The sequence below is a fragment of the Drosophila serrata genome, unplaced genomic scaffold (genome assembly GCF_035046125.1).
Source record: "Drosophila serrata isolate PLE 108 unplaced genomic scaffold, ASM3504612v1 contig_334, whole genome shotgun sequence".
Classification (NCBI taxonomy): domain Eukaryota; kingdom Metazoa; phylum Arthropoda; class Insecta; order Diptera; family Drosophilidae; genus Drosophila; species Drosophila serrata.
The window spans coordinates 1,934,740-1,956,843 of NW_028257232.1; the positions used below are offsets into that span (position 1 = coordinate 1,934,740).

Genomic DNA, 22,104 nt, shown 5'->3' on the forward strand with positions numbered 1-22,104 from the left:
ACTCTTACTCGAACCGAGCAAAACGCCGGTCTCTTGGAGAGCTTTCCGCTCTCCCACACTGACACGCTGCTAGCAAAGCTCTTTCCACCTCCAACTTGTTGCCGCTGGCGGCGACTTCAACTGGTGTTGTATCCTGCGTCCGTGAGAGGTGCTCGGCGTTCGGTGTTCCGTGTGTTCGTGTGCTTTTCCGCAAAGCTCTCGTTTTCATACGCCCCGTTGGCCGCAGTTTGGCGCTGTCTTTGGCCGCCATTGGACGCGTGTCGCCGCCATCGTCGTCGTCGTCGTCGTCGCTTCATTGCTATCACCAGTTGTAATCTCCATCCAGCAGATGCTCTGATAATCTCGCGCAGTATCCCAGGCATCCATCCAGCAGGCAAGCGCCGCAGGCTTAGTTTGCTCTTTCGTTAGCATTTTCCCCTTTCCGTTTTTGATGTGTTTTAGGAAGTGATTCTTGTTTTCGTCTAAAATTAAAGTCTTTAATGTGTCATTCCTCGATCGGGTGTCTCGCCAGCGTGCGTGCGTGTGTGTTAAGTAATGCAAACAAATAAATGATAATGATAAAAAGGCGATAAACGTTTAAAGCTTCAAGACAAGAAAAGAAAAATAATATTAGCAACAAGCAACAGCAAAGCCCATGTGAGTGCTAAGGAGAGGCGCTAATTCCAGCATTTAGCCGACACTTTGCGGGAGCGTGAGACCCTGACCCCCAACGGCGATCCGACGTAGTGTTCTCGCCAAGATCTCCCCGCTTTCGGTCCTCATTCAGTCCATAACAAATACGGCAAATACAGAAGCTGAAAAACATTCCTCATTTTTGGGCAAATCTTATAGAGCGCCACGGGGCACTGGCACATCCACATCCATGACCAAGTGGCGATGATCACTTAGCAGCTTGCTCCCATTAGCAAACAATGGTGAAGTCCGCAAATAGACTTTAAATTGAAGAATAAACGTCTGATTAGACTCAATGGCCGTCAGATTATCCGCTGCCAGCTTCACAAGAGGCGAAAACAAATTACTGAGGTGAAACCAGGGGTGGTAGGGAGAGAGGGAGCAGGGAGTATATGGTGCACAGGAAGGAAATTTCCTAGTTCTTTTTACACTCTAAATATGCCTTTTCTATTCTATTTTATTCTATATATCTTTAAACACATTTTAAAACAATTTTATTGGGTTTCATATTCTTTAGAAAATAGAGATTTATTTTTTTAATATATATGAAAAATGCGAGATAGAGTCGTTAAACAAAGCTACCGTTAAGCAGAGCTACAGCCTTTTAACCAGTGGAAAATCTTCTTTTATTAGATATCATATCATAACACATACATATGTACATATAACCATTTCATCCATGTCTTCTGCTAAAGAAATCATTAACTTTTATTTCCCATAAACGAAATCATATCGAGTCCTTTTAATTTCACGACCTTATCCAATGGATTTGCACAGCTAAAAATAGTTTTATCAAAAAGTATGAAAAAGTGTCAATAAAATGGTATTTTTATATAAAAGAAATAAAACTATATAAATAATCATTACGCATTAACAACAGAAGTCCGAAAACTTGTGCAGAAAATTAATATATATTTAATCCAAAAATATGCATAATTTGAGACTAAATTTAAGAAATAGTTCCATTGACAAGACTCCAGAACTAGCTAGTGTGCAAAGTAATATTTCAATATTTATAATACAATATTTATAAACATTTTGCTCAATGTATGGGAATGGATTCCTTGCTAGTTTCGCCTCTGCCTGATTTAATCTCATATATGCAAATGTTTGTGCTCCATTTGCATGTTTACGACTCGTTTACGGGCGGAGGAGTAGTGCCTCGAGGTGATTGGGGACACCATGCCCATGTCCTGTTTGGCTCCCGATGCCTCTTTTTTTCTCTCTATATACACCGCTCTATCTGCCGCTCTCTCCCTCTGCCTCTTTGTTTCCTGCATCCTTAGAGTATGGGATTTTGTAATTAATTCCTTTCCGGCAGGATGGGCTGCTCCTCTTCTTGTTCCCTCTCTTATATTGCATTGCAAAATGCTCTGTGTTCCCTGTAAAATCTCATGCATATTTCAGATCTGCACCCCCGCCTTTGCACATGGCCACCGCCAGCGGTATTGTTGTTATTGAGCAAAGATAAACATTTGTAATATTCACCCCACACATCTATATATATATATGTATATATATATATGTATATATACTTATAATGCATATTCCCCAGTTCCAAGTTTCCCAGCTCTCAGCTCCCCTCTCCGATTCATTAGGCCACCACGGGTTCCTGAAAAGCAAACAGCGAATAAAAAACAAACGGAGTTCGGGTCGCAAATTGTTTATGACTCTCGAGTATGAATTGTTAAGTAAATACCTAAATTTAATTATACTCGATTGTAAGGAGGCCGAAACAAGAGCAAATTTTAAAGGGAAGGAAGGGAGGCAGGCGGTAGGTTTGTGGTTTGCTGGCTTTGTGTTTGCTGAAAATTTGCAAATGGCTTTCGAGTGTAAGTGGGTCGGAGAAGAGGGTTTTCCTCCATCTGAATACTCGTACTTACTCTAAATGCATTTTGTGTGTTTACCAAGATGCTGACTGTCTTTCTCGTCATTGTGGAGAGCACTAACACTTGATTTTTACACGGAGAACAAGGTACTTGATCATAAACGTTGAATATTGGCTTGAAAAAGTATTAAATTTCCATCATACATCTTTAAACATATTTAATTACACTTTCTTTTTCATAGAAAGAATAGTGTTAAATATTCAAAATGATACAGTTAATATCCTTTTCCTAAAGGACTACTTACGTTATCTATATGAACACCGTTTCCAAATAATTTTCTCCAAGTGCTCCCCTTTATGCAAAGTGTGTGTTTTTGCACCAAAGATAAATGGCAATAGCCCGCAGTTAGCTAATTGAATTTTCTAATAAGTATGTATGGATTGTTGCTCCTCATAGTTTGCACTCTACGATGCCTGCTGTCGACCTGTCCAGGTGTCTAGCTCCATCTGTTCCACCTAGCTTCATGTCGGAGCAGGAGGCACCCCTTCTGCATGGAGAAACACTGCCACTGGCAACACTCGCTCGTCTTCTCTGTCATAAAGCAGATAAAACAAACTTTACATGAACTCATGAAATTTTAAAATTACATCATGTTTATGTATCTCTGTATAGCTTGTTCGTGGGTGGGAGTGGCATTATTACGAGAATTGCCATGACTCCTGGCCTTAGTCCCCACTCCCCCGTGTTCGCCAGCCAACCTGCAACCGGCAATAAAATGCCCGCAGCTCCTCAGTCACTGAAACTTGTATGAAAATTGCAAATGAAAAGGAAAATATTTGCTTTATTTTTACTTTATTCAAGTTTATTCCTGCTTTTTTGGCAACTTTACAGGTAGCCCCCTGCCACGGCCGCAAATCTAAAGCTGCCTGCGAGTTCAAAGCATCTTGAGAATTTGTTATGCCGTTGTAAGGCAATAAAATTAGTGAGCATATGAAATGAAGTCGTCTGGCAACGCGGCGTATGCTTGATATCGTTTCGAGTTGCTCATACGCCGCGTGGTCCCAGATCTGGACTCGCTCTGCTTGGGTGTATGTGTTTTAGGTTTCGATTCAATTTTCTTTTAATTTGTAAACTTTCCCCGTGTCCGTGTGGGCGTTCTTGCCCGTATATTTGTCTGTTTTACTATTCTACTGTCCCCGGAATTAATGGGGGACTGGGACTGGATAAGGATGATGGGACGGATGACGAGGCTCGAACCCATCTATTTATTTGCTTTCGGCCGGCCAAAACCATAAATAACGATATGATAGCGCCTGACTGCGTCTGCCATTCCATTCGGTTCGATTTAATTCGCCATAGCCATTGCAATGCGATTCGATTCGATTCGTTTCGATTTGATTTGTCTGCCAGCTGACGGCGCTGACTTCTGACTTTTCTACACGCTTCGCTGACCGGGCTCGTTCATTCATAAAATGCTACTGCCTCCTTTCCTGTTTGCCCATAATTTTTATTACCATTTTTTTCGTATGTTTTTGCACATTTCATTTACGTGCCTTTTATCACGCACTGTGACTGTGTGTCACTGTCATATGGCATTGGCTTAAAGTCTTTTAATTGATGTTAGCGATAACGAGGAACGAGGAAAAAGATATTGATATTTAGAAAGGAGATATTAAATCATAAAGGTCACTTTATCACTTTTCTCTTTATTCTATTGTAGCTTCTGAAAAAGGCAAAGAAATATATAATTTGTTTTTAGTTTTTACATGGAATCCAAATATATTTCCAACGACACAATTTGCATATTTAAACGAATTGAATTCGAGGAAATCGCTGGAAAATAAATATATATAACCGCGACCTACCTTACCGAAAAAAAAACTAGGAGCTAAAATATTGTAGTGTCATAACACCATTCTTATAAAAGACATTTAGTCTGTTAATTACTGTTGCAGTGCCATAATTCCTTTATTAATAATTCAATAGCTCAATAAATACTATAAACGTTTTAAGTATTTTAATAATTAATTTCTCTTCAGGACTCTCCAGTGATTTCATTTGGAATTCATGTTAATCTTTATGTCTGTGATGGGTGCAATTAATATTACAAAGAAATGGAAACAATTTACAGCACACTCTCTTACACACTTTTATTACTCATTCATGAAGCAAACAATTTTAATCAAAAAGTATCATGTAGGTACACGATTTAAATGCCTTTCATTCCGATTGACAATTGAAAATAGTGGAGCTCCCACACAACATGGAGATTACTAATCGACCGACTTTGATGGCTGGAACAATGCGCATGTTTTTGATTGCATGTCCGTCTTCGTTGGCCTTCTCTCCTCATCCACCCCCTTCCTTCCCTTCCTCATCCCCTACCCTGTTGCACACATGCCGATTGCCAATTAATTTTCATTTGTTTTGACACTCCATAAATCATCCAAGCGGTGGCTACCGAATATTAGGCATACGCCCTGTTGCACCAACTTACCCGCCACAGACTCTGACTGCTTTTATTTACATTGGTCAAACGGTTGAAATGTTTACTTCGGCGGCAGCTTCCAATTGTGGCGCATTTGAGGCCAGATTAGTCGCCTTTCCATTGGCTCCAAATGACATGGATGCTAATTACCATTATTAATATTATTATTATGATGATTATAGTCGGCCGTGATAAACAGCAGCACGCGCTCGTCCAAATAATGCGCTTGTTTGCTAAGGCCCATAAATAAATCGTGTTTCGTGTGCTTTGAGTTGTGGAGAGGGAGCTTAAGATTGTGGCATGACGACTTCTTCTGGGCCCAGATGTTTGGCCATTTCGGGATTGAAGGCAAATATTTGCACGCCGCAGGGAGCAGAGGGTAGGGTAGTAGGTCGGTCGGTCGGTCGGTCGGTCGGTGGGAGTTGAAATAACAACAGGGAGGGATGCGAGTTAAATGAGGGACTTGCAGGATCTGATTTCGATTTAATTGAATTATTTCACGCACCAAAAACTTGATTTACTTATCTATTTTTAACTTTATTATTGTGTCTGAATAGACTTATTCACCATAATTAATAATCTTTGCCTTTTTTAAATGTATTCTTTATACCTTAATTAAATGTTTTTATATATTAAAATTACCTAAGAGAGAAGAGTCTCTAAGAATTCCAGGCAGAAGAGAAAAGCCGAGCACCTACCCGAAATTGTTTAGTCAGATTCCTCTGCTGGCAAGGTGGTGCAAGTGCACCTGGTACCTGGCACTCTGGCCCTGGCCAGAGATCAAAGTGGTTGTGGCCTATTTATAGACCATAATTAGCGAGAGAGGTGGGCAAGCAATGCAAGATGGCCCACCTGCATACCGAAACACTTGTCGAGCCAGAAGCCATGACATTATCCATGGTCCATAGCCGCCATATGCCACGTTATCTCCCTCAACTTGACATTGACAAAGCTCCTCCTGGTCCATCTCCATCTCCTTCCAGCTTAGTGCGTGCGACGCTGCGCGATGAGATGTGAGATGAGATGAGATGAGATGAGAGGGGAGGGGATGGGATGAGTCGGCGACCCGTGGAGCAGCTCGCTGCCATGGTATTTGTTCATTAATAAATAACTTGACACTCTTTGTTTTAATCACTGTGTGTGGCTGACTGGCTGCCTGGCTGGCTGGGCTCCATTGAGCAGGTACACACCGCCGTCGCCAGGTGAAAACGTACTATGTACTTGCCTTTGGCTTACACATCTGTCACAGTCCACCGCCCACCTCCCACAATAAACAGATAAAGTTACGGCCTTCGTCCTAGTTTAATTACTCTTATTCCGGCGACCTTTTGTATCTTAATTGTTGCAACGTAATGATTGTGCGTGACTGCTGATTTTACATATGACTATGAGGAATATATGGTGTAATGAGGAGGAGTACATGGTGTAATTAACGCATCCTTTGAAATTCGTGGCAAACAAAGATTTTAATTCAAAAGAGACTGAAGGTATTTGCATTCGTGAAAAACAAGATGTCATAAATTAATAATGACAGGCTTTGTTAAGGATTTAGTGCACGAGATTGCTTTGGTTTTTCTTATGGGGTTATCTATATTATCAATATTAGTCTCTATCAACACTTAAAATACTAATTGATTGAACTATTCCTATAAATGCCTACAAATATTAATGCTATATCTCATGGGTATTCCATTTCTAGTCAGAAGGGTTTAAAACAGCGAAGGAGTCATTTTCGACCCTTTAAATCATATATATTCTTGACCAGGATGAACAGCCGAATCGATCTAGTCATCTCCGGCAAGAATCTATTTTTTTCAAAATTTTCGAAATTTTTTAAGGGGTTCGGTCGTTAAAATTGTCAAAAATTGACAAAAATTTTAATTTTAAACTGAGTATGCAGATTTATTAATCTAATAAAAACTAACATAGGACTGCTTTTCGAATTAAAATTAGTGCTATTTTGGCGGAGTTATGAGTTTTTTAAGAATCAGTTTGTTGTAAAAATTGTCATACAAAAATATTGATAAATATCGACTCAAAAAATGGTATTCTAATATCAGTTAGGAGCTTGTAAGACAGTGAAGGAGTCATTTCCGACCCTATAAATCATATATATTCTTGACCAGGATGAACAGCCGAATCGATCTAGCCATCTCCGGCAAGAATCTATTTTTTTCAAAATTTTCGACATTTTTTAAGGAGTTAAATCGTAAAAATTGTCAAAAATTGACGAAAAATTGAATTTTTTAAATTGTTAAACCCAGTATGCAGATTTGTTAACCTAATAAAAACTAGCTTAGAAAAGCTTTCCGAATTGAAATTAATGCATTTTTGGCTTAGTTATGATTGTTTTTCGATACCCATTCCAAATTTTATGGCTTTTGACTTTTGCTTCCCAAAGTTAGCTTCGTTTCTTATATTTTTTAATTTAAATACTTAATACACACATTCGTATCCGAATAATACTTAAAATTCTTAATATTTCCTTTCCTTGTAATAATGTAATTAAAATTGTCAGCTAATTGGCTAAATAATCAGCGGTGTAAACATTGTCAAATTATCGTCTTTATATCAAGACCCATTAAATAGCTTTTTCAAAACTCGTTTTTACTCGTGTGAATCGAAAAGGTTATCTCTGTGCTTCTATGCCCTGCAATCTACGACAACAGCTTACAACTTAAATATGATTAAACATTATCTAGAGTTATGGCAGCCAATGGGGATCTAATGGGGTTGTCGATGACGACGACTCTGTGTAATTGATCGGGTTTCGCGTTCGCCCCCAAATTATATTGACAGACGGTCTGGAGCGCAAAGCGTTCAATTACTGGGTATTTGCCGCCATTGAAAGAGAGAGCTTCACCTCGTTCCAGGTCGTCACCACCCACCACCCACCACCCACCTCCCTGCCACTCTCGGCTGTCCATAAAGATTGTGCTGTGGGTTATCTATCTACCTTTAATCTGAGCCCACTGCCACTCCCACCATAAAGCAGACTCACTCACCCACCCAGGGTCACGTGAGTGGCTCATGCCGTATTTGAACAGATTTTTATTATAATTTGTATATGGTAAAAGACGAAAACACCTTCATTCCACATCCCAGAAAGTTTTCCGCGCAGAAATGGAGAGTGTTTAGTGATCTAGTATATATATTTATTTATATATTTCCCTCAATCAGCGAAGAGGCACCCTTGCGTTCTGTTGAGTCATGGCTACCAAAATATTTAATCAGCAAGCAAATAGAGCGGAGGCTTTTAATTTCTCCAAGTGTATATATTATATATAGCATATCTGGAGTGGATGCTGCTCTTTGGGTTCAGGGTTCTTGGCTCTCGGCTCTTGGCTCTCGGCATCTGTGATACTTTTCGGTGGTGGCCAAGATTCTCCACTCTTTACTTTATCTGATAAACGAAGATATGAAGAACGTTTCCCTTTTATTTTTTTATTTCTTGCACCCACGCTGGCGCTTTATTTGTCCAGATTCCATTTAATTGCGCATCGTCCGGCGGAGAGAGAGAAAGTGCCAGGAGCGGAGACGCCTCGCTGACAGGTCCTCCATCGCTATATTGCAACACATCGCTCATCGCAGAGGAGGAGCCACGCCACATGGCTGACGACGACTTGCGGGCACTGGTGGATAGCCTGGATGACGCCTCGCGGGAGGATTTGGCCAACGTCATAGCCAACTTCTCGCTGGACATGCTGCAGCGAGCCAGCGCCCTAATTGGCGCCCAGCAGCCGCACAGTGGGGCGCCCCTCGTCAACCGCACGCAGCAGTGCCAGCAGCAGCAGGAGCTGGAGGAACTCCAAGCGGCGGCAGCCGGTGGCAACCGGGTGAGTTGCCCTTGGTGCTCCCTTTTATATGTGTTACATATACATTCCTCCGAAGAGGATGGTTTAGTTTCCCATAGGGACCACACAGCACATAAATTCCTAGACAGTCCCAGTCCCAGTCCCAGTCCCAGTCCCAGTCCCAGTCCCAGTCCCAGTCCCAGTCCCAGTCCCAGTCCCAGTTCCTCTATTAAGCCAAGTTTATATGTAAAAACTAATTAGAGCCAGCGGATAGTGAGGTAGTTGTTTGTTAGCCAATCCAGGAACTCGGCAATTTTACGCCACACTAAACCGTTTGATGTACTTAATTATAAGCTGTATATGGATCAATAAGTCACCTAATTGATTTATCTGTAGAAAAGGCAATCCGGGGTGTTATTAATTTAATAATTTTTCTAATGCTGGAATTAAGAAATAAAGCAATTAAAGCAAGGGTCAATGGAAGCTTGGGATATTTGGATTATATTATTATTAACACACGTTTGAGAGTTAGAACTACATTGATATACAAACATCAATAAATTGAACATTCTTTAAGAACCTGATATCTAAACAAAAACAATTCAAACAATTTTAAATGATAATATTTAATTGGTAAATCACACTTTTTCAAATATTATAACTAAGGCAAAAATAAAATAATTTCAATTCGGAAAGCAGCCCTAAGTTAGTTTTTATTAGATTAATAAATCTGCATACTCAGCTTGAAATTAATTTTTTTTTTTAATTTTTGACAATTTTAACACCTTCCTCAATATTGAAAAAAAGTAGCAAAAATTTATAATCTTTCCTTCATGCTCAGAAAGATTCGCCTGTTGATGCTGATCAAGAATATATATGATTTATAGGGTCGGAAGTGACTCCTTCACTGCTTTGCAAGCTACTGACTGAAATTATAATATCCTGCAATTTTCCGTTTCAAGACTTCGCTGCAACAATATTTAAAATGTCTGAAAATAATAAACATTGTACTTGGCTATAAATAAATTCTAAAAAAAAGAATAAATAAAGCAAGTTCTCTCTATCAATTCATCACATTCAATCAACATTTTTTCGGAAGCCAATCATAACAACACTTGCCAAAGACAACAGCCAACCTATAAATATTTTTTAATTACCCATTGTTTTGAAGAAGCAATTTATTTTTCTCGGCCTTTTGAATGAAATTTTCCAATTAATCGTTGGTGCTAATTGATCCATCTTCTTTCTGGAAGAATAATTGCCCTCCCTCCCTCCCATCCATCCGGCTGTCAATCTCTTTTCCGATTTTGGGAACAATATTGGAAACCAAGGCAGCAGCGCCTGGTTTTCGAATAAATTTTGGGGAAAATATTCTAGGCTAATTTTATTTCCGGAAAATGTAGCAGCAGCAACAGAAAATATTTATTTATGTATTCCTCTTGGCTGTAAACAAAATAAAAGCCAAGGAAACCCACTTGAGGCTGCATTTTGCCATTTTTGTCTATCGTTTATCCCGAATTTATAAATACGATCAAAGGGACAGGCAGTGGGGGACCAGTTTCAAGGTCGTTCAGTCCCCAAACTAAAGCTAACAAATGACTGAAAATCAAAAAAGCAAAGACAAATATTGAAACGGAGTTCCCCCAACATTGTTTGGCTTATTCGTTGACATCTCGCCGTGTCGCGTGGCTAAGTCCGATCGCATTAGCTGTCAGCCAAGAGCTTTAGGTTATCAGCGGAGAAGACAATAAAAGAATTGAAAGGAATTCGTTGGCGATTCTCCGCGTGCAATGCCAGCTGATAAGGCCAATAAAAAATATCAATGAAAGCTCAGACCCCACCGACCGATCGTGTATACTTAACATTAATATTATATATACTATATATTCCATATATCCAAACGCCTGTGCGAAATAAACAATTTCATCGCCACTGCAAATATATAAATAAATAGCCAGCCAGCGGGTGATCTGTATGTATACGGGTTCCCTCTCTGCCTGACTCTTGAATTTTTGGAAATTCAGTTGATTAAAGATGTATCCGAGTGCGTCAGAACTATAAAAGTACAAGCCCAGCCGAAGATGAAGACATAAAGATACGGGGGTCAGCTGGAACGCATAAATCGGATGTACAATCTGGTTTAATGGGGTTGAGTTAGGTCGGTTCCGTTTAGAGAGAAATTGAGAAACTTAATGGCCGTGCAGCATCAGCATCATTAAAAGGCTTTAATTATTTATTTCAGCCTTTTGGGAAACTATGTATTCCTTGGCCTCCAACCTACATATATCTATATCTAATAGCTGTGTTTTCCTTTACAGATTTTACAATGTCCCAGTTCCTTCGATTCTGTGCTGTGTTGGCCCCGAACCAATGCCGGCAGTTTGGCGATTTTGCCCTGCTTCGAGGAGTTCAAGGGCGTGCATTACGACACCACAGGTGAGTGCGGATTTCTCCTTGAATTAATTAGTTCTCAACCAAGTAATTTTACACCCTTAGAAAACGCCACTCGCTTCTGCTTTCCGAATGGAACCTGGGATCACTATTCGGACTATGATCGCTGCCACCAGAACTCTGGGTCCATTCCCGTTGTGCCGGACTTCTCGCCCAGCGTCGATCTGCCGGCAATTATATATGCCTGCGGTTATTTCCTAAGCTTTGCTACCTTGGTGGTAGCTCTCATTATATTCCTCAGTTTTAAGTGAGTTTCTAAATGTATTTTGAATGATTTCTATATAACATTATATTGTAAATATTTTATTAGAGATTTGCGCTGTCTGCGTAACACGATTCATGCAAATCTATTCCTCACCTACATCACCTCAGCTCTGTTGTGGATACTCACATTGTTCCTGCAAGTGGTGGGTTAAGTTACCTTCATAAATTTGAATTTAATTTAATTTTTATTAATAATTTTAATCAATGTTTGAACAGATAACCACCGAGTCTAGTCAGGCTGGCTGCATTACGCTGGTCATCATGTTTCAATACTTTTATCTAACCAACTTCTTCTGGATGTTTGTAGAGGGTAAGAAGTCCAAAGTCTGGATACCATACATTTATTTATATCCCCGAATTTCATAGGTCTCTATCTGTACACGTTGGTGGTGCAAACGTTCTCCAGTGATAACATTAGCTTTATTATATACGCCCTGATAGGCTGGGGCTCTCCAGCTTTATGCATTTTGGTTTGGTCCATAGCCAAAACCTTTGCCCCGCATCTCGAAAATGAGCATTTCAATGGGGTAAAATTGCATATATAGATATAATTAACATTAATAATAATATAATTATTACAAAAGCTGGACATCGAGTGCACCTGGATGCGTGAATCTCATATTGACTGGATATTCAAGGGTCCTGCCTCGCTGGCTCTGCTGGTTAACTTAGTATTTCTCATACGCATTATGTGGGTAAGTTCGTTATTTAATTATTTAATATTGTATTTGCTTTAAATATATATCTTCTTCCCTAGGTTCTGATCACCAAACTGCGCTCTGCCCACACCCTAGAAACGCGGCAGTATTACAAGGCCTCCAAGGCCTTGCTGGTACTGATTCCTCTCTTTGGCATCACCTACTTGCTGGTGCTCACTGGCCCCGAGCAGGGGATCAGTCGGAATCTCTTTGAGGCCATCCGTGCCTTCCTCATCAGCACGCAGGTTTGACCTATTAACCCCTGTATTACCTGTGGCCACTATATATATTTCTCCTTACCTTAGGGCTTCTTTGTGGCTCTGTTCTACTGCTTTCTCAACTCCGAGGTTCGCCAGACGCTGAGGCATCGGTTTACCAGGTGGCGGGAGAACAGGAATATCCATCGGAACAGCTCGATCAAGAACCGCAGGTGGGCTAAGCAACCTAAGCCAGTAGTCCAGGCTCAGAGACCGGACTTATTTGGCATATTAACACATCGGTGTTGTTCTGTTTACTCTTGATATATAGTACCATATAAATCGGCTTTACACTAAGTACTTGCATTAGTTTGTTGGTGTGGCTTCTTGGCTGCTATGTAGTATTTGTTACCGTGGTCGTTGTCGTCGTTGTTGTCACTTAACCACTTAATTTCCATTTCAGGCATCGCGCCTCCAAAGACTACTCGCTGAGATCGCGAACCGAAAGTCTCCGGTGCGTATACGCAATGCTCATGTATATGCTTTCCCCTCTTACTCTAGACACTAATCCCCAGAGCTAAATTGCACTCGTGTCGCTTACTAACACCTGCTGTAGTTTATATCCTTATCAATACTTGACTTATCTGCATGCCTGTCTACGAGGACACCTCTTTTTATTTCGTTTCTCACCTGGGTTCTCTTTCGTTCTGTTTATCCTCTTTCTTGTAGACTGACATCAACAAGTCCTGTACCCACCGGACACTATGAATGAACACCACCACACAGCACACACAATTATTGTATACGACACAGAGATTTCCCCCCCACATACTATATATTATTACATATTTCTACTTTTGGCCATAAGTATTTTTTGCATGCTATAGTTTACACTTTAAGAGCTCAGATTAAAGTATTATATTTTTTATAAATGATCCGCCCTTGTGTTCTGCTTCCTGTGACTAATTATCCTTGATTTTCAGCACGGAGGAGTGTGTCATCTGTCTGCGACCATCGCCACACACGCGGCTGGGATCCTTGCAACGCTACCACAGCATCGACATCACCGATTTTGTTTAGGTAACCCTGAGTTTATAGTATTACTTGCATTTTAATTTGTGGCTACAAAGTGTTCAGTTCCTATAATTTAAATTTACTCAGTTATTCCTCCATGAATATACCTTAAATACATTAGATTCATTAGATTCAACCCCAAAGAGGAAACGGATTAGACTGGACTTGTAGTTTATTTTCAAGAGTGACTTGGAGTTACAGCAGAAATTGTTGTTAAACTTATGTAGGTTCATGATTTTCGGTTTCTTTTTGCTTTTGATATATCTTATAGTAAGATCTTAAGTACGAAAACAAGTGGCTAACATAGGGCTTTCATCCAAACATTCCAAAGGTAGAATCATCGAATCATCGAAAGGAAAACAAACTGTGAATACCCCCCTTTTTTAGTTCAGTGTACATTCTAGATTAGCTACTAATTTACTAGTCATCGAGTTTGTGTGTTAGTTGGGTGTGCCAATGCGTGCAAAAACTTGTCGTAACGATTAATTGTAAATGTCTAATTCTAAGTTTTACTCATTTTTAGCAGTTTTCTCGTTTTACTTTCTGATTCTTAAGGTCACATTGTTTATATCACTGAAAATGTAATTAAATGTATACTATATAACTTAAGGCAACGCGAAATAAAGTAAAAAAAACACAGGTAAAATATGCGGAAAAAGATCGTATGTCTTAATAATAAATGTTCTGCGAATAAAGCTTTTTTTGTTCAAATTAAATCAAAAGGTTGCGTTTTTTCTTAATTGTGGTTGATCCTCCTAAATACTATGTATTAATGTATATATATATATCGTAAGCCTATGTCTGAATTGGATGCGTATGAAATCTACAACTAAATCTATGAACTATGAACGCTAATGTTCGAAGTCGTCACCTGCATTCCATCAACCTCGACTTGGTTCCCTACACTAGGTCATGTCTGCCATGTGCGCTATAATTCGCGATGAATTGTACTAGTTATGGGTGAGTGAGTGAGTTAGTGTATGTTTTTGTTTTTTTTGTGTTTTTCTTGTTTAGTTTGATCTATGTAAACGAAATTCGAGTCATGGTTTATGCCAGAAACCATTTCAAACAGTCCTCGTCGCCTGCTCCGAAGCCTAGGTATCCGTATAAAATAACAATTGGACTATCAACTAACTAACGCACATTTCGGGAGGGGTTGGGATTGGTTGGATTTCGGGTTCGGAGATTACTTTCACTTCTTAGAGGTAATATCAAATGCATTCGCCGGGATTCTGGGCGCAATATTTGGGGAACAGTGCCTCCGCCCGTATGCCCAGCTCGACGAGGCGATTGCGGAACAATGAGATTCGGCGGAACACATCCGACGGCACTACATCGATATCATGATCATCGCTGGGATCCGTCCACAGACGCTCAGCCAAGGCAGCCGAGCGTGGCCACAGCCGATTGTCCAGCTGGTTCTCGTCCACCTGCTCCGTCCACATGCACGCTTCGCCACCCAGCACCTAATCACAGATGAAGCATTATTAATAAAAGTTATATACTTCATTTTTATTCTGAGAAAAGCTCACCTGCTTCCTGTGCTTCATGTCCAAACGCATCCGCTCCCACGGCCTATGTTTGTAGACATTCTGCCAGGTCCGGTACGGAGCACAGGCAGCATCTCCGGTGGCCCGCCAACTGCCGAAGCCGCAGTCCAAGTACCAGGCATCCACATGCGAGAAGATCACATTGTAGCCGTTGTCCAGCAGATCGTAGTTCTCCTGCCAGGTGCTGCCGCCCCACACCTGCACGGCGAATTGACTGTGCGGAAGACACTTGGTGTTGGTCAAGGCGCTGGACCAAACGGCCACATACTTGGGCGCCACCCCATTGTTGGCCAGCTTCAGTCTATCGGGCGGGTGAATATTAATTCAAATCAAAAGGACCAAAGATCACAGTCTCACTCACTTGGCCATCGCCTGAAGCATGAAATCGCACCACAGACCGCGCAGATCCGTGTCATTGAAGTACTGCGCCCAGCAGTCGAGATTCACCTCGTCGCCGCCTAGATGGAAGAGGTCCGTGGGCCCCGTCTGCTGCAGCAGTTCCTCGTAGAGGCGCTGCAGTATGAGGTAGGTGTGGTTGTTTTTTGGATTAAGCTGACCGCACGGAGGTTCGCCGCAGTAAAAGCTCCATGGTTGCTGGTTAATGCACATGGCCAGCTCGCCCATGCCGCGCTTCGGTCCCCAATCCCAGCCATTGCCGGCATGGGCCGGAGCATCGATTTCTGGGATCACCTGAACGCCATAGATCTTTGCAAATTCTGCCACCTCGCGCACATCCTGCTCGGTGTAGGTTTCACTTTCGGAATAGGCACCATGCTCAGCCAGCTCGGGATAGTGACGTGAGATGTAGGGGAAACTTTGCGCATCCGTCAGATGCCAGTGGAAGCGATTTAGCTTGGACAGGCCCATGGCCACAATCGTTCGCTTGATGGCCTCTACCGAGAAGAAGTGCCTCGAGGTGTCCAGCATCAGGCCGCGATAGCGGAACTTGGGCGCATCCTTTACCTTGCTGTTGGAGTAGGTGTGCAGCAGGCGATCCTCGTCGTCGAACCAGATCAGCTGCTGCAGCGTGGACAGGCCATGACGGGCTCCGAAGTAAGAGTTGGCTGTGATCTCCACCAGCAGGCGATGACCATCGGCTGTTTAAGAAAAAGGTTGGTCAGATGCTGTTATAGATTCTCCAGAATCAAAAGTTACTTACTGTTGGAAGATAGCTGGTAACTTTCATCGTTGTCCAAACTAAAGTTAACATCTCCCGACTTGTGCACACTGATCTTGACCTGCACACTGGCCAGATCCCCAGCCTGTTTCACACCGAATGTGGCGCCAAACAACGTGGCTGCTGGGCTCTCAGAGTCCACATGACGCCTAAGTTTGGAAGCAGACTCACTAACCGCTGCCTCTGAAGCACTGCCAGCGTAGTCCAGCCGCTGGATTTGCCGCAAGTCCTTCAGGAACCAGTCAAAGGCCAACTGCAGCTGTTTGCGTACCTCCCGGTGCGACGTGTCCACCTGCAACTGCACATCCTCCACGGAGAAGCTGTGCGTGTGCGAGCTGAGCAAGAACTTATGGGTGGGATGGGGCCAGATGTTGATGTCACCGCACGTCATCGAGCAGCTGATGAACGAGACCCGCTTGCCGGACTTGCCGTGATGGCTTACCCGCAGGCATCGGTCACTCTCGCACTTGTACGTCCAGGACTTCTCGACGGGTCTGCCCGAAATGATGAAGAAGAATTAGACCTTCGATTTCGGCAGCCTGATAGGCACTTTGACACACTCACATGGGAAAGGCACTGCCATCGCGGTGGCTGTGCGGACGTTCCAGCGCCTCACTATAGGCCTGGGTCTTGGTGGCTCCCTGATTCCAATAGAGCACCGTCAGGATGAAGATGGCGCCGGAGAGCAGCGCCAAGAGAGCTCGGCGCAGCGAAACGGCCAGGGACATCTTATAGAGATAACGTAGGCTGGAAGAAGCGAAGGGAATAAAAGGCATGGCATTAATAATCGGTTTCAGAGTAAAGGAAGGCCAGCTTCAAGCTTGGGATCATCAGGCCAGAATAACTTTCTATAAACAAAACACAAGACCTGTAATTAAGAATATTGTAGATTGAACTCTTCACTACGTACAATTCTTAGAACACTATCCTTATTAATTATAGTGATGGTGTAATTACAAATAACCCTTGGTTCCTCGAACCAGATTTCCCCCAGGCTTAGCTCCTTCGTCCCAACCGTTGACATCATCATCTCTCTGGTTCAAAGAACTGAGACAGTTGAGCAATAATGCACAATAGCAGGTCGTGTCACAGAGGCCCTTCCTTCGGTCCGCCTTACTTTGCCCGCTCTGCCACAGAGGACACATCGAACTTTAATCAATGCTCGCGACTTGGGCTTGACGAGCGATAAAATCAAAGGAAACCCAAACGCGAGGAGTTGGGGCTACCGCCACATGCCATTTAGTGGCAATTGTTTGTTCTCCGCGACCGCGACTGCCTCCGCCCTCCCAATAACACCATCTACACGCATACACGCACACATGGCACACCATGCCACCCCACCTTGGGAAGCACGCAAGGGAATTGGGGTCTCGGGGTGGCGCCTGGCTGGGGCAACATACTGAAAAATCGAAGACAAGTTTGCAGAAAAACTTAAAAGTAGGGAACTAGGAAAGTAAAAATCCACATATATGTATATTCTATAACTGTTAAAGAGTTTTAAAATATATATACTAAGGGTACAAGATTGGAAACGGATGGATTGGTATGTGGAAAACTAAACCCCAAGTAAACACTTTCTTCCCCACAGTCTCTGATGTATTTAACCCGATTTTAACCTGCGTGTCAACCCCTAAACCGCTTTCTTTCAACTTAACCCTCCTACCCATATCAGGTTTATAATAAAACCTATAATTTAACGCTTTATGCTGCTTCCTTATCGATTTCAAATCAAATTACTTAACAAATGAGTGGAGAACCGAGGACCCACAAACCCAAATATGATTTTTATACCTATGTTATGTATATATTTTTAGGGCGGGCTCTTTTAAACTTTTGCATAGAGGAACGGAGAGCAAAGAACGAGGACGAGGGCGAGACCTTGCCACCAATGAAGAATGGTACCAGGTGCCAGGTATCGTGACTTCCAGTCTGAATGTGTGTGTGAGGGGAACACACCTGTAAATGCAGTGCAACCTTTGCGTGCCGTGCGACTCCGACAATCGAAGCTGGGCTTGGGTGAGACGAGCAGCGAGACCTTAAAATTTTCATTACGCTTCATGTGGAAATATGAAATACTTTCGCAGGTCATGCAACACAGAGGTGAATTCTCCTTTACAACTCTTCAGTGTTGCCACCGGCAACCGGAGGAGGAGGAGGTTAACTAACGCTGCCATGTAGTGTGCTCCCCCATTGCAGTGGACGTGTGCTCTTTGCTTGTGGCCTGGCCCCATCATTACCTTGATGGTCATGCATAATAAATCAACAGGCATGCATAATTAATGCTGCCAATGCTTGAAACGAAGGCAGTGCGAGGGGTCGAAAAGGATTGCTGGGACTGTGACAGCCTCATTAGTTTCTGCACGGCGACTGTCAAAAATATGTTGTGTAAAGTGTAGCATACATTGCAGCGCTCTCAAAAGGGGGGCTTCCCTCATGGCTTTGTGCTCATAAAAAACGGGACAAATGGGGTAAAAACTAAAGCAGACATTCAATTAAAGCGAATATAAGGGGGAGGGGTTAGTTGAATATAATTTTGTTTATATTTTATAAGGATTTCCTGCGGTTCTATGCCCTACAGAACACTGAGCAAGGTGGAAGTACGGAAAGAACTGAACCAAAAATTCAAGTATTTAATATGTTTATGAATAAAATAGTTTAAATAGTTTATGCTTCAATTGGTAAAACCCTTTTCGGCTGCAATTATTTTATACTTCTCCCAGAATCATTAGTTGCCCCCGCTTAACCGACTGTCACTTGGGGTTTAGACCACACGCGGTGGCTTCTTCGGTTGCCTCGGTTGCTTACCCGCAACGCGTGCGCAGAGCGGCCCCCGAAAGTGACCAGAAGCGGCCGAAACTATCCATCATCATCGTGGGGCCCCCGCATCTCCCTGGCACGGTGTCACCCTAAAGCTGACCCAATGCTGCTGCTGCTGCTCCTCCTCTAATGAGTCACGTTGCCAGATGCCAACTGTTGAGGGGCGGTGTGACACACACAGAAACGTGGCTGCCGCCCGTTTGCTGATGCTCCTCCTCCTTCTGCTGCTGCTGTTGCAGCTGTTCCCGCTCCTGCTCCTGCTCCCGTGCGGGTGGTGTCGTCCTCCTCCTGAATTGACAAATTTTCTTTCACACAAATCTAAAATTATGCCAGAGGAGATGGAGAACTAAAATTGTAGCAGCACTATTTGTGCGCCATTCACGGCCGTCGAGCGGCAAGAACAACGTGCTCTTCAGCGCGCGCGACACTCGAGGTGCAGGCAACAACTACAACCGTGCGGAGAGTCCGCCCAACTGCTGGGCCGCCAACGTAGCGCGGATTTCAAGACGCTCCAACAACGCCGTCACCGCCGACGCCGCCAACAAACAGTTGGCACAACCAAAAACACACACACACACAGGACAACTGAGAATGAGAGAGAGAGAGAGAGAAAGGGAGGGATAGTGGGGCACAGAAAAAAATTAATACTAATTTACATATAACATATGTAAATATTTTCATAAGAAACTATTTGAATTCCTAATGATTTCTATGAAAATAGAAAAACCTGAAAACAATTTAACGAACGAAACAATTTTAAATCATATCACAGAATGGTTTTCAACAATATTGGTAGCTCTAGCTTCCTCCAGATGACATCACACTTCTTAATTGAACTAGTTTTTATTTCTCTCAGTGCAGAGAAAAGCGAGAAAGTCAAAGAGAGGGGCGACAAAAATGGCGTGCAACTATTTACATATGTTCTTGAACCAACTCAGGGCGACTGTGCCCGTGCCTGCCTGCCTGCCTGCGATTGTGTGCAGCTGGCTTGGGCTAGGTGGAACCTATGGCCACAGTCATGGGAGCTGTGGAGAAGCTGCTCGGGCCACAGTGACGCCCCCGAATATTGGACAGGCAGACACACTTTGCCCGAAATGCCTATTTAAATGTTTGTACGAGTGCCAGTGCGTCATAAATTAAAAGCAAATTTGCGAGAAATAATACGTGCATTTCAATTAGTTGCTAACGGCTGGCAATTATAATGATGATTGCAATATGGGGACGGGCAGAGAACTGGGCCAGGCAGGTGGTTTGTGCCATAAAACGTGGGCCGATATGCAAATGGCTTACTTTTCATTGAGGCATTTGGGCATAACATTTTACAAATTGTTTTCATATTGTTGCAGTTATTTTTAAATGGCAGAGGAGGGGACTAGGTAAAAGGCAAATAAATGAGGAATTTTGTAAAAATAATACAAGGGGAAGAGGTTCTTTAACGCCTTTTATACAATCATAACTTACAACTTTTACAGTTTTTAAAATATTTTTACCTCATTCAATTCAAAGCTATCTTTATTTATTATACAAATTCGTTTTTAGTTAGTATCTATGACCAGTAAGTAACTGTGATCAGTAAGTATTAATACACATTAAGTAACTATGATCAGTAAGTAGCTATGACCAGTAAGTATCTATGAACACTAATAAACAATGACTTGCAACTTTTGAAACACAACACTCTTCTGAGACTTTGCCGGCAGCAGTCACTTCGTTCCGGGGATGTTAGAACCAGTTGAGAATTATATGCACAGGAGAGATTTGTTTTGGAACAAATTTAAGAGTAGGCTATTTAAATAAACTATCCAGGGTTTCCTCCGTATAATTTTACCTTTATATAAATCGGAGCATGGAAAATCGGTGGATTATATATAAACATATATATAGCTGACATAGGAACAATCGGACGATTTTTAGATCTATAATCAGTAATTACCTATGAGCAGTAAGTAACTCTGAACAGTGATTATCTATGAGCAGTAAGTAACTCTGAAGAGTGAGTATCTATGTCCAGTAAGTAACTCTGAACAGTGAGTATCTCTGAACAGGAAGTAACTATGATCAATAAGAACCTATGACTAGTAAGTATGCATGATCAGTTACTCACTTTGAACACTAATAAACAATGACTTGCAACTTTTGTAACACAACACTCTTCTAATACATGGCAGGCAGCAGTCACTTCGTTCCGGGGATGCTTGAACCAGTTGAGAATCATATGCACAGAGAGATTTGTTTTGGAACAAATTTAAGAGCAAGCTATTTAAATGAAACTATGCAGTTATTCTTCTATATAATTTTACTGGTATATAAATCGGAGCATGGCGAATCGTTTGACTATATATAAACATATATATAGCTGATATAGGAACAATCGGACGATTTATAGATCTATAATCAGTAATTAACCAGTTGAGCATTAAGTAACTCTGAACAGTGATCATCTATGAGCAGTAAGTAACTCTGAACAGTGATTATCTATGAGCAGTAAGTAACTCTGAAGAGTGAGTATCTATGACCAGTAAGTAACTCTGAACAGTGAGTATCTCTGAACAGGAAGTAACTATGATCAATAAGTATCTATGACTAGTAAGTATGTATGATCAGTTACTAACTTTGAACACTAATAAACAATGACTTGCAACTTTTGTAACACAACACTCTTCTGATACATGGCAGGCAGCAGTCACTTCGTTCCGGGGATGCTTGAACCAGTTGAGAATCATATGCACAGAGAGATTTGTTTTGGAACAAATTTAAGGGCAAGCTATTTTAGTAAAACTATCCATTTATTCTTCTATATAATTTTACTAGTATATAAATCGGAGCACGGCGAATCGGTTTTTCGGAATTTATAATTATATATGTATATATATATATATAGCTGACATGAACAATCAGAAAATTTTAAGAAAAAATTATAACTTTTCCAGTTTCATCAAATATAATATATAGCGATTATATTATATTTTTTGTAAAATTTTATAAAATCGGACTACTATATCATATAGCTGCCATACAAACGATCGGTAAAAATAAAGGAAAATGTAAAACGGTGAATGAAATAAAAGCATGAGCATGAATTGAGCATTGGAA

General features: G+C 41.7%; 2 protein-coding genes across 10 annotated transcripts in view; one reads left to right on the plus strand and one right to left on the minus strand.

The window, feature by feature from the left end:
• Dh44-R2 (Diuretic hormone 44 receptor 2) lies at positions 1 to 14,183 on the plus strand. 4 transcript variants are annotated; one of them, XM_020947598.2, is made up of 12 exons: positions 1 to 636; positions 8,472 to 8,825; positions 11,102 to 11,219; positions 11,280 to 11,481; positions 11,545 to 11,641; positions 11,715 to 11,808; positions 11,865 to 12,025; positions 12,083 to 12,193; positions 12,256 to 12,441; positions 12,502 to 12,626; positions 12,857 to 12,907; positions 13,123 to 14,183. In XM_020947598.2, exons 2-12 carry the CDS (start codon positions 8,598 to 8,600, stop codon positions 13,163 to 13,165), a joined length of 1,416 nt encoding a protein of 471 aa, XP_020803257.2. In that variant the 5' UTR covers positions 1 to 636; positions 8,472 to 8,597; the 3' UTR covers positions 13,166 to 14,183. The 4 variants fall into 4 exon arrangements, with proteins under 4 accessions (XP_020803257.2, XP_086694003.1, XP_020803256.2 ...); XM_086837877.1 differs by having other exon boundaries at positions 216 to 636; positions 13,377 to 14,183; XM_020947597.2 differs by lacking the exon at positions 12,857 to 12,907 and having other exon boundaries at positions 216 to 636; positions 13,377 to 14,183.
• Positions 13,622 to 22,104, minus strand: part of fdl (beta acetylhexosaminidase fused lobes) — a 20,966-nt gene continuing 12,483 nt past the window's right edge. For 3 of the 6 annotated variants that reach the window (XM_086837870.1, XM_086837871.1, XM_086837869.1), the window contains exons 2-6: positions 16,759 to 16,941; positions 16,177 to 16,688; positions 15,379 to 16,114; positions 15,000 to 15,318; positions 13,622 to 14,933 (exon numbers count right to left, since the gene is read on the minus strand). In XM_086837870.1, coding sequence (XP_086693996.1) covers positions 14,679 to 14,933; positions 15,000 to 15,318; positions 15,379 to 16,114; positions 16,177 to 16,688; positions 16,759 to 16,922 — 1,986 coding nt within the window. In that variant the 5' untranslated portion in view covers positions 16,923 to 16,941 and the 3' untranslated portion in view covers positions 13,622 to 14,678. Of the gene's footprint in view, positions 14,934 to 14,999; positions 15,319 to 15,378; positions 16,115 to 16,176; positions 16,689 to 16,758; positions 16,942 to 18,999; positions 19,330 to 22,104 lie in introns of all 6 variants that reach the window. The other 3 variants (XM_086837867.1, XM_086837868.1, XM_020947595.2) reach the window with 2 other exon arrangements.